We start from the raw sequence: 12633 nt of genomic DNA, 5'->3' as shown, positions 1-12633 counted from the left end.
CAACTCAGACCCTGTGCAGCCAAATAAGCTAAAGAAAAAATACAAAAAATGATGAGACATAAATTGACCAGGGAGTAGGTAACCCCCTTCCTAAAACAGTTAGGACTACCCTGTAGCTCAAACAGTAAAGAATCTGCCTTTGATGCAGGGGACCAGGGTTCAATCCCTGGGTTGGGAAGTTCCTCTGGAGAAGGAAATGCAATCCACCACAGTATTCTTGCCTGGAGAACTCCAAGGACAGAGAAACCTGGCAGGCCACAGTCCATGGGGTCACAAAGAGTTGGACATGATAGAGCAACTAACACACATAAGTGAAAATGAAAGTGAAGTCGCTCAGTCGTGTCCGACTCTTTGCGACCTGTGGACTGCAGCCCACCAAGCTCCTCCATCCATGGGATTCTCCAGGCAAGAATACTGGAGTAGGTTACCATTTCCTTCTCCAGGGGATCTTCCCAACCCAGGGATCGAACCCAGGTCTCCCACATTGCAGGCAGACGCTTTAACCTCTGCGCCACCAGGGAAGCCCCCTCTTTCCAAGATGGCTATTATTAACTAAAGTTTAGTATGTATATTCCTCTAGAGTCTTTTTTTGTGTATGTGTAAAGAAACAAGCTGGAATCAAGATTGCCGGGAGAAATATCAATAACCTCAGATATGCAGATGACATCACCCTTATGGCAGAAAGTGAAGAGGAACTAAAAAGCCTCTTGATGAAAGTGAAAGTGGAGAGTGAAAAACTTGGCTTAAAGCTCAACTTTCAGAAAACAAAGATCATGGCATCCGGTCCCATCTCTTCATGGGAAATAGATGGGGAAACAGTGGAAACAGTGTCAGACTTTATTTTTTTGGGCTCCAAAATCACTGCAGATGGTGACTGCAGCCAAGAAATTAAAAGACGCTTACTCCTTGGAAGGAAAGTTATGACCAACCTAGATAGCATATTCAAAAGCAGAGACATTACTTTGCCAACAAAAGTCCATCTAGTCAAGGCTATGGTTTTTCCTGTGGTCATGTATGGATGTGAGAGTTGGACTCTGAAGAAGGCTGAGCGCTGAAGAATTGATGCTTTTGAACTGTGGTGTTGGAGAAGACTCTTGAGAGTCCCTTGGACTGCAAGGAGATCCAACCAGTCCATTCCGAAGGAGATCAGCCCTGGGATTTCTTTGGAAGGAATGATGCTGAAGCTGAAACTCCAGTACTTTGGCCACCTCATGTGAAGAGTTGACTCATTGGAAAAGACTCTGATGCTGGGAGGGATTGGGGGCAGGAGGAGAAGGGGACGACAGAGGATGAGATGGCTGGATGGCATCACTGACTCGATGCGCGTGGGTCTGGGTGAACTCCGGGAGTTGGTGATGGATAGGGAGGCCCGGTGTGCTGCAATTCATGGGGTCGCAAAGAGTCGGACACGACTGAGCAACTGAACTGAACTGAACTGATGTCAACATAGGTACAGAAGTAAATTTGGGGGAAGATTTTTGTTTTCTGAGCAGAGGCACATCCTATAAAACGAACCTATGCTCCCCGCATTAGGAGCACACAGTCTTAACCACTGGACCAGCAAGAAGTCCCCAGAAGTAAATTTTAATAAGAGATGTGGTAAAGAATCCGCCTGCCAATGCCGGAGATGCAAGAGATGTGGGTTTGATCCCTGGGGAAGATCCCTGGAGAAGGAAATGTCAACCCACTCCAGTATTCTTGCCTGGGAAATCCCACGCACAGAGGGGCCTGGCAGCCTACAGTCCATGGGGTGACAGAAAAGTCGCACAACTTAGTGAACGAGCAGGCACTAAAACAAAATGGTCTCCCATAAATATTATACAAATTTAATTTTTGTTAAAAATATATAGGGGATCTTTTTCTTCTGCCAGTCAAAACATACAGATCTAATTCACTCCTTTAAATTTTAATTCTTCCCAGAATTTCATGGAATATTTAACCAGTTGGAGTGCAGGCATATCCCTGCAGCTAAAACCCCACATGGGCTTGCGACCTGTCTGCCTAGAGGTGAAACTGGGAAGATTCCTGGGCCCCTCCTAGTCACCCCCTGGCCTCCTCCCCGAATCAGTAGGCCCCTGGCGCTTGGGAGGGGTGGGTGCAGGGCAGGAAGCAGGGACAGAGGTAACCCATGGTGAGCCGCCTGAGGGCGCTCGGGGCAAAGGCTGGCCTGGCCTATTGGGGCGCGACCCTAGATGGGAGGGAAGGGCCTACCTCCCCCTGGCGGCAACGCTGGGCGGCGGCATTGCGGATCCCCGAGCTAATCTGCCTAGCGTCCTGACTCCAGCCGCTTCTCACGAAGCCGTGCCGCTGGGTCACCAGCATCGACGGTCGGGACCCCACTGTCGCCCTCTGCCCCTCGCCCGCTCCTCTTAGTTCTCGAGACCCGCCTCTGCCCGGCTGCTCGGCCCTGTGCAGCAATGCTGTCCCTAGGCCCCGAGCGTCCCCACGTGCTCATTCAGCGGCCTCTGCTGCGTCTGCTGCTCCTGCTCTGGCTGCTGCTGCGGCTGGTAACCAGCGCCCAGACCACCCCGGGCGGTCCCAGCGCCCAGACCACGTGGGGAACCCCTAGCGCCCTGACCAGGCCGGCCACCTCCAGCACCCCAACAGCTCCAGGCACCCCTAGAGGCCTGAGTCTCCAGGAGCGTGCGCGGGCCCTGATGCGGCACTTCCGGCTGGTGGATGGGTGCGTAGGTGGGGGTGTGCGGGCTGGTGGGCGCTGAACCCGTTCCTGGGCAGGAGAGGAGGTCCAGAGCGTCAAGAGTTAGAGAGAAAGCTCCCTGATACACCCCTCTCCTCCACCACCCCCATAGGGCGCCTTCCTCCCCATTACGCTGTTGCTGGTAGAAACCCCTACCTAATAGCTGCTCTTCAGGACTATCATCCGTGTGAGGTGGGGATGTGGGGTGGGACAGGGTAGGCCCATGACCTGGAGGCCATGTCCCCTACTCTTCTTACTTTGTCCTGACAACCCCAGCCACAACCACCTGCCACTGCTCCTGAAACGGCATTTCCAGAACAAGCTACAAGGTGTGAACCTGCGCAATTTCAGACTCGGCCAGACCAACCTAGACAAGCTCAGGGATGGCTTCGTGGGTGCACAGGTACCAGAGGGACACACATAATGGCCTCTGGGGAATCTGGGGGCCACAGAAACCTTGGAAGACAGGCCTCTGATGGACATAGGACACACTATGTGCCATCATGTGGCTGCTGGGGAGTGAGTATAGGGGTGTTGGAGGTCAAGACAGGCCAGCTGCATGGGTGCCCAGGTTCTGTGGAGACACAGAAAGTGATCGGAAAATCCTTGGTGAGGGTGGGGCTCTGAAACCACAAAGGATATGGTGGATTGCCCTTGGGGCATTCACATAGCCCATGGACAAACAGCAAGCAATGATGTGTCATGATTTCAACTGGGCTGCTGGCAGCAAGCTGAATAGTCATCAGGGTACCACAGGGTCATGCGGTGCTGGACTCAGGCCACTGACCCACATGAGTGCCCTGAGGGCTGAGGAGGAGTAAGTAGCAGGCCTATAGCATTGAGACCAGCCTAATCTCATTCTGGACCCTTGGGCCAACCACCAGTTCTGGTCAGCCTACGCCCCATGCCAGACTCAGGACCAGGATGCCGTGCGCCTCACACTGGAGCAGATTGACCTCATCCGCCGCATGTGTGACTCCTACAATGAACTGGAGCTCGTGACTTCAGCCGAAGGTGGGCTGGGGGAAGGGAGGGGAGTCAGGGGCTACTCTGGTGGTTCTGGCCCTGGCCTCTGACCACTTGATCCATCTTCTTCTAGGACTGAACAGCACTCAAAAGCTGGCCTGCCTTATTGGCGTGGAGGGTGGTCATTCACTTGACAGCAGCCTCGCTGTGCTACGCAGTTTCTATCTGCTGGGAGTTCGCTACCTGACGCTCACCTTTACCTGCAACACTCCCTGGTGAGCAGACTGCCTGGCCTGGGGTGGAATGGTAGATGCTTGGTGGGGAAAGTGCCAGAGAGGTGAGGATAGAGGGGTCCACAGAAGGAAGCTGGACTCTCAGCAGGTCCCTCACACTCCCAGAAAGCAGCTGGTCTGAATCCTCACCCTGTTCTGAGGTGGGACACGTGGACAGAGAGTCTGGATGTCCAGGTTCTGTTGGCCAAGGTGTGGCCTGCTAGATTGCCCTCCTCTGGCTGTCTTTCAGGGCAGAGAGCTCCACCAAGTTTCAGCTCTTCTACACCAACATTAGTGGGTTGACAAGCTTTGGTGAGGTAAGAACTCCTTTTCAATACCCTACCTCAGCCACCCTGTACAGGTATGCACACACGTGCATCCCTCCTGACAACCCCCCCCACCAAAAAAAAATCCTCCACTTGTCCCTGCAGAAGGTGATAGAGGAAATGAATCGCCTGGGCATGATGGTGGACTTGTCCTATGGGTCGCATGCCCTGGCACAGCAAGCCCTGAAGGTGTCAAAGGCTCCTGTGATCTTCTCCCACTCGGCTGCCAAAGCTGTGTGTGACAACATGCTAAACATTCCTGATGACATCCTGCAACTTCTGGTGAGCGGCCACCCCAGCCCTCAAACCCAGGACTTCATCCAAAGATCCTTGACCCTGAGCAAAGCTACCAGTCCAGTCCTCACTCACCCTTGGACTGGTTAACCCTCCCCCATCTCTGAAACTCAAGGCCAAATCAGTTCCCACCCAGGGGCCAAGAGAGGTAAAGCCTCACCCAAGCCCTCAGGTGAGGACTCAGCATTTGCCTTATCAGGACCCCCAGGGCATAGGTGGCAGGCCATCAGGTCAGAAGGGGCAAGCTGAGTGTTCCTTTGTTCATCCAAGTAGAAGAAGAATGGTGGCATTGTGATGGTGTCGCTGTCCATGGGGGTGCTGCAGTGTAACCTGTTTGCTAATGTGTCCACCGTGGCAGGTGAGCCCCACATACAATTCTTCGTGCAGTTGTATCTTGGCCTGTGGCTGCTCAGGCCGTCAGGAGAGCTCTAGCCTTCTAGCACACCCTGGGCCCTGGGCAGGCCTCCCAACAGTCTAGGGGAGCAGACACAGCTCTTCACTGCCCTGAACCCAGATCTGGGGCTCCAACCAGTGCAACAGGTTTAGGGGGAGGCAACTGCCTCTGCTTCTGAGTTTCTCTTTTGCTCCCATATCCCTAGACAGGACAGGCAGAACCCTATGACCAGGCTCTCAAGGAACCAGAGGCATGGTGGCTCCTAGGCAAGAAAAGGTCCTAAGAGGTTCGGGCCCTGAGGTTCACTCTGGGTCCAGAGTCTAGCCTGAGGCCACTCCAGAACTCACAGCAGGCTAGGAGCTCCATGGGATCAGCTGTCCTGTCTTGGATTTCCTTGGGCAGGGGAGCTGGTCACACTGAGCTTCCTCAGATCAGGGCTGGTTCCAGGATCTAACTCCAGCCTCATGCTACCCACCACTACCCTCATCCTCTAGATCACTTTGACCACATCAGGGCAGTCATGGGATCTGAGTTCATCGGGATTAGCGGGAGTTATGATGGGTCTGGCCGGTGAGTGTTTCCCTGGGGTTTGTCTTGGCTGGGATACAGTGGGGAGTCCCTTAGTCTCAGTTCCCCATCCATGGTCCTCCCTTCATCCTCCATTACGGACTCTGGTCTTTTAGCCCACCTGGCATCTTTCCCCTCCCAGGACCTGGTTCCTGGATTCTCCTTGTCCTTCCTGTGGTCCATTTGACCCATTCCCACTCCAGGGCATCACAGTTGTTAAGAATCCCACCCCCTTTCAAGACCTGTCCAGCACATGCTCCACTGCTAGCGCAGCAGATGTGCTGTGGGCTGAGCATCTGCCCAGCAGGTAAGTGCTGCCGAAGCCCAGTTCTTCCAGGAGCTTCCAAAGTTGCATTCAGTAGCCTGAGGAACATGGCCTTTAACTTCCCATATGTGGTTGGAGCTGGTGCCACAGTGGGCCCTCAGCCAGGACCGGGGCTGAGGAGCCACAGTTAGCCAGCTGGTGGCCACACAGGTTCCCCGAGGGGCTGGAGGATGTGTCCACATAGCCGGTACTCATAGAGGAGTTGCTGAGGCGAGGCTGGAGGGAGGAAGAGCTTCAGGGCGTCCTTCGTGGAAACCTGCTTCGGGTCTTCAGTCAGGTGGAACAGGTGTGCTGGGCTGGACAAAAGAGGGTTCAGTGGCTTCAGCGGGGGAGGGGGCACTGTGGAAGCCACTGACTGCTGACTTTTATCTTCAGGTGAGAGAGGAAAGCAAAGGTCAGAGTCCTTTGGAGGATGAATTTCCAAATAGGCAAGTGGGCAGGTCGTGCCATTCCCACCTCCTTACTCAGCCTCAGAGTAAGCCTCGGGCCACACACCGGGTGAGAAACAAGTGGCTAACCAACCAGGCCCTCCAGAGGCCCCCAAAAGCCTCCCTACAACTCGTTTTAGGCCTTGTGGCTGCTGTCACCTTCTCAGTCCTCATCCTGTGGCTCTAGTGACCTGGCTAGTCCCCCAGAGGTCACTGTGGCAAAGTCTCACGAAGTTTCCCTTCTAGTCATCCAGCCACAAACATATATATGCTGAGAATAAACATTTCGAGTACAGAGCCAGGTGTGACAGTCCTTTCTTCACAGGGAAAGGGGGTTCGGTCTGATGGGCTCTTGATTGGTGAGGGGTCTTAGGTTCTACCCCCAGCTGCCCAGTATGTTTGGTTCCCACTGGCTTCCAGCTTTGTCTCTCTCTCTGGAAAGGCAGAAGAACCTTACCTTATTCTTACGCTAAAAGCCTGAGCCCACAAAACAGCGGTAAAGAATCAAGTTCAAAGTTGATCCCATCATGGAGTGTAACAAAGGGTACATTCCCAATCTCTCTCTGAAAGGTTTTTTTAAAAAAATTTTTTAAAGGATGATACCTTTTATAGAATAAACTAATGTCTTTGGAAATATCAAGAGAGAAAGCATGGGAAGATTTTTCAGATAAGGTACTCTGATTTTTGTTAAACTGATTTTTTTTTTTTTTTTTAATGGGCGGGGGTGGGAATCAAGCTGTTAAAAGAAAGAAAAGAAACTGTTCAGCTCTACATCTGCTCAGCTTCCTACAGACCCTCCATCTTTTGGCCACTTTCCTCTCCCAGTCCACAGGGTGGGCCAGAGCCAGATCTAAGTTCCTTCCATGGGAAATTTAAATTAGCAGAGAGTCTACAGTGCCAACTGTTATAAATTGTGTCCATACACTTGTCAGTCTCTCTTTGAATTCTGTTCCATTTATTAAAACAAGTTGATATCTAGGAGAGTGAGTCTTCCACTTAGGAGTATCATCTCAGGAACTTTCCTGGTGGTCCAGTGGGTAAAACCCTGGGCTCCCAGTGCAGGGAACCTGGGTTCAATCACTAGGGAACTAGATCCCACATGCTGCAAGTAAGACTGCATGCCGCAACTAAATATCCTGCCTGCTGCAATGAACATCAAAGATCCTTTGTGCCGCAACTAAGGCCGTGGCGCAGCCGAATAAATAAATAAACATAAAAAAAGTGAAAAATCAAGTCACAGAGTGGGGGAAGTTTTCAACATGTATAACTGACAAAAGGTATATATCCAGAGGCAGACAAGCCAGTATAAAAATGGGCAAGACATTTGCAAAGGAACTTAACAAAAGAGGATATCCAAGTGGCCAATAAGAAAATGAAAAGACTGTCAACTTTACTAGTCACTGCTGCTGCTGCTGCTGCTAAGTCGCTTCAGTCGTGTCCGACTCTGTGCGACCCCATAAATGGCAGCCCACCAGGCTCCACCGTCCCTGGGATTCTCCAGGCAAGAACACTGGAGTGGGTTGCCATTTCCTTCTCCAATGCATGAAAGTGAAAAGTGAAAGGGAAGTCGCTCAGTCGTGTCCGACTCTTAGCGACCCCATGGACTGCAGCCCACCAGGCTCCTTCATCCATGGGATTTTCCAGGCAAGAGTACTGGAGTGGGGTGCTATTGCCTTCTCTGTACTAGGCACTGCTGCTGCTGCTGCTGCTAAGTCACTTCAGTCGTATCCAACTCTGTGCGACCCTAGAGACGGAAGCCCACCAGTCTCCCCTGTCCTTGGGATTCTCCAGGCAAGAACACTGGAGTGGGTTGCCATTTCCTTCTCCAACACATGAAAGTGAAAAGTGAAAGGGAAGTCGCTCAGTTGTGTCCGACTCTTAGCGACCCCATGGACTGCAGCCCACCAGGCTCCTTCATCGATGGGATTTTCCAGGCAAGAGTGCTGGAGTGGGGTGCCATTGCCTTCTCCAATACTAGTCACTAGAGAAATGCAAAGTAAAACTCACAGAAAAAGATAACTAAAATTCAACAGATGAACAATAGGGTGTTATTAAGGATGTGCAGCATAAGGTTTTCTCATACCCAGCTGGTGGCAGTGTAAACTGACTAAAAAAAAAAAAAAACTGTTTTGAAAAACTGTTCCACATTATTTACTAAAGTTAAAGACACATATCAGTTCAGTTCAGTTGCTCAGTCATGTCTGACTCTTTGCAACCCCAGAGACTGCAACACACCAGGCCTCCCTGTCCATCACCAACTCCTGGAGCTTACTCAAACTCACGTCCATTGAGTCAGTGATGCCGTCCAAACATCTCATTCTCTGTCATCCCCTTCTCCCGCCTTCAATCTTTCCCAGCATCAGGGTCTTTTCCAATGAGTCAGCTCTTCGAATCAGGTGGCCGAAGTATTGGAGTTTCAGCTTCAGCATCAGTCCTTCTAATGAATGTTCAGACACATATACCCAAGGATTTAACCATTTTTCTCCCCTAAAGACTCAACAGAAAGGCCTGCACACATGTGCACAGAAAGACATGAACAAACATATTTAGAGAAGCACTATTTTTAGTAATTTCAAACTGAAAATAACCCAACAGTAGAGAAATCAATGGTGTGGTATTAACTCCATGGAAGAGAACACAGCAATGAAAAAGAACAAATTACAGGGGACTTCCCAGGGAGGCCAGGTTTGCTCCCTGGTCAGGAAACTGGATCCCACGTGCTGCAACTAAAAGCATGCGCATGGCAACGAAGATCCCAGGTGCTGTGTCTAAGACCTGGTACAGCCAAATAAATAAAAAATAAAGTTAAAAAAAATTAAAATAAAGTGAATAATTCAGTGGCATTTAGTACATTCACAATGTCATACAACCACCACTTGTATCTAGTTCCAAAATATTTTGACCATCCTAAAAGGAAACCCTCTATCTATTAAGCAGTTGCACCTGATCCTGTGATTCCCCCAGCCACCAATCTGCTCTCTGTGTCTATGTATTTCCCTGTTCTGGATGTTTCTTACAAATGGAGTCATATAATATGTGACCTTTGTATCTGGCTTCCTACAGTTAACATAATGTTGTCGAGGTTCATTCATGTTGCACTTTTCCTCCATTTTTATTTTACTCTTTTTCTGAAATTCCTATTGTGCAGATACTAGAACTTCTTTTTCTATCTCATACCTCTCTTGTTTTCTTTTTCTTCTTTTGGGAGAATTCCTTAACTTGGTCTTTCTAATTTATGGATTCATTCTCAATGAAAATTTTCTGCTATTAGATCACCTATTGTGTTGTCTGACATACTATTCTGGTAATTTTTATACATGGTCCTGTATTTCTTTGATGCTTCTCCCATCCAAAGATGGAATCTATGTCTGCCCACCCCTTGAATCTGGGCTTTGTACCTGCTTGACCAGTAAAATATGGCATAAGTGATGTTGTGTCCATCCAGGCCTGGGGCCAGGGAACTGTCCTGCTTCTTAGGATGCTTACTCACTCATGGACTGTAGCCACTGTACTATGAGGAAGTCAAGCTGCCCAGGGAGAGGTTCACATGAGAAGGACCCAGTGTCCCTGGTCCACAGTCCCCCTGAGCTCTTAGCCTACAGCCAATAACAATGTACTGGTCATGTGAGAGAATCATCATTTTTTTGTTCATGCCCCTTGGCTTGTGGGATCTCAGTTTCCTGACCAGGGCCCCTGGCAGTGGAAGCATGGAGTCCTAACCACTGGACTCAGGGGGAATTCCCATGAATCATTTTCAAAATGAATCCTCCAGCCCCAAGTGATGCCATGTGGAGTAGAGACAAGCTTACTCAGTTTACAGATTTGTGAGCAAATAAATATTTTTGTTGATTGTCACTGTAAGTCACTCTCTTATGGGGTAATTTGTTAGGAAGCCATATTTCTCTACCTTATATTTCTGCTTGTTCTTTTAAAAGATATTTATTTATTTATTATTTGGCTGCACTGGGTCTTGGTTGCCACTCTCAGGGGCTTTTCTCTTGTTGCCATGTAGCGGCTTCTCTTGTTGCAAAGCATGGTCTGTAGAGTGCACGGGCTTCAGTAGTTGTGGCATGCAGGCTCAGTTGCCCTGCAGCATGTGGGATCTTATGTTTGACCCCTGACAAGGGGTCAAACCCACTTTACCGGCATTGCAAGGCAGATTTTTAACCACTGGACCACCAGGGAAGTCCCCTCTGCTTGTTCTTTTTTATACTTTATTGTTTCATATGGCTAATATTCTACCTTATCTTTTGTAATATGTTTATTAGGCTAGTTTTGAATTTTTGATCCATGTATTCTGATCCTTTCCCCAATAAATGTTTTCTTTTTCTTTTCTAAAAATTAATTTAATTGGAGGCTAATTACTTTACAATATTGTAGTGGTTTTTGCCATACGTTGACATTAATCAGCCACTGGTGTACATGTGTCCCCCATCCTGAACTCCCCTCCCACCTCCCTCCCCATCCCATCCCTCTGGATCATCCCAGTGCACCAGCCCTGAGCACCCTGTCTCATGCATCAAAGCTGGACTGGCGATCTGTTTCACATATGATAATATACATGTTTCAGTGCTATTCTCTCAAATCATCCCACCCTCGCCTTCTCCCACAGAGTACAAAAGACTGTTCTTTAAGATGTTTTCTTTTGAAATGTCTGTGCTTGTCAAATGTCTGTTTCTTTTTGCCTATTATTTTTGCCCATGAGTACCCTGATGGTGCAGGCTACTTGACCAGTCAATAGTATGAGGGAAATTGTATCCTAGCTACAGAGTCTTGCAGAGTCTAAGGTTTCAGTTGGACTATAGTAGCCTATCTTCCCCACATAGCACCTGACCCTACCCCTGAGGAGAGAGGCCAGGTGTGGGGGCTGCACCTATTCATTCTTTAGTCAAAAAATGTGTTGGGGCCAAGACTGAAGATACCAAGGTGAGGAGACTGAAACAGTCCTGCCAGTGTGAGATCCACATACAAGAAACATTAAAGATCTCCACCAACACACTTCTCCCTGCAGTGAGTCCTATGAAAGGAAAGTGCCTCACACGAGGATGAAGTGGGGTGGTGGGAAGGTGGGGTGTGTTTCAGAGATGTTTTCTGGAGAAGAAGCAGTATTCCAAGCTGAGACCCCCTCCATACAAAGGAGTTTGGTAAATGGCAGGGGTGGTGGGGGGCGGGTAGAAAGGCATCCTGTCAGGCACAGGTGCTGCACAGAAACCCCTTGAGTTTGGGGAAGTGAAAGAAGCCAGAAAGGCTGAGGCTGGGGCAGAGGATGAGGAGAGATACAGCTGAAGAGACTGGAGGGGCCGGATGGAGCAGGGCTGTGTGGACCAAGAGAAGAGTTTGGGCTTTCTTTTCAAAAGAGGTGGCTCTTAGGACTTCCCTGGTGGTCGTAGCTAAGACTCCCTACTCCCAATGCAGGGGGTCCAGGTTCGATCCCTGGTCAAGGAACTAGATCCCATATGCCGTAACTAAGAGTTCACATGCCCGAAACTAAAGTTCTGGCGTGCCGCAATGAAGACCTGGTGCAGTCAAATAAATAAGTAAATTTTTTTTTTTTTTTAAAGAAGAGATGGCTCTACCATGAGCAGGGAGTTCATTGGAAGGCTGCTACTGTGAGCAACTGAATGTGGCATGAAAGACAGACCAAAGCAACAGGCCTTGGCTGGGATGAGAGTAGGGTAGGGGCCAGAATAGAGGTCAGCTCCCAGGTCCTCCTGCAGGGCCCAGAGACTGATTCCTGATTCCATCCCAGAGACAAAGGTCAGAGAATGCAGAGTCTATAGTAGGTTGGAAAGATACCACTAATTCTGATATTCTAAAACCCTCTGAGTCATAAAAGGGAGAAAAAAATGGAGGTGGGCACTGGGGTTTTCTGATAGAGAAATAGCTGAAAGAATGGTCTAGATGTTAAAGTAAAGCCACCTGAATAAACTTATCTGAAGCAATGGCATAGAAAGTGAAAGAAAATTAATAGTAAAGAAATAAATGGCTTGGGTAGATAGCATCACCAACTCAGTGGACATGAATTTGAGCAAAGGGAGATAGTGGAGGACAGAGCAGCCTGGTGTGCTTCAGTCCCTAGGGTCGCAAAGAGTCGGACATGACTTGGCGACTGCACAATAACAAAAAGGAATCCCCAGGAGGTGAGACAGAAAAAGATAAAATTGAGATGAAAGAACTTGGCTAAAGAATCCAGTGCAGCGTCTGAAGAGGCCCATGGGGCTGGACGAGGGGGAATGGGTGTCCTTACTTCCAAGAAGGAAGCAGCCTCTAGTGAAAGGGCACGGATCCCCCCAGCAGCCTCCAACAGAGAGACACTGTCGGGTGGGCGAAGGGATGGGATCTTCCTGGGGCTCCCTCGGTTTC

The 12633-nt window shown here is 49.5% G+C and overlaps 1 protein-coding gene across 1 annotated transcript; it reads left to right on the top strand.

The window, feature by feature from the left end:
* The first annotated feature begins 458 nt into the window (after positions 1-458).
* Positions 459-6567, top strand: DPEP3 (dipeptidase 3). The gene is given in 10 exon segments (XM_059877470.1): positions 459-2683; positions 2975-3101; positions 3583-3712; positions 3798-3939; positions 4187-4253; positions 4368-4544; positions 4830-4914; positions 5445-5520; positions 5993-6128; positions 6218-6567. Coding segments are annotated over 10 exon segments (1446 nt in total). The 5' UTR covers positions 459-2417; the 3' UTR covers positions 6458-6567.
* The last annotated feature ends 6066 nt before the right edge of the window (positions 6568-12633 follow it).

Source organism: Bos taurus, chromosome 18 (genome assembly GCF_002263795.3).
Source record: "Bos taurus isolate L1 Dominette 01449 registration number 42190680 breed Hereford chromosome 18, ARS-UCD2.0, whole genome shotgun sequence".
NCBI classification, from domain to species: domain Eukaryota; kingdom Metazoa; phylum Chordata; class Mammalia; order Artiodactyla; family Bovidae; genus Bos; species Bos taurus.
The sequence above is the reverse complement of the archived record's forward strand: the minus strand, read 5'-3'. Positions and strand labels throughout refer to the sequence as shown.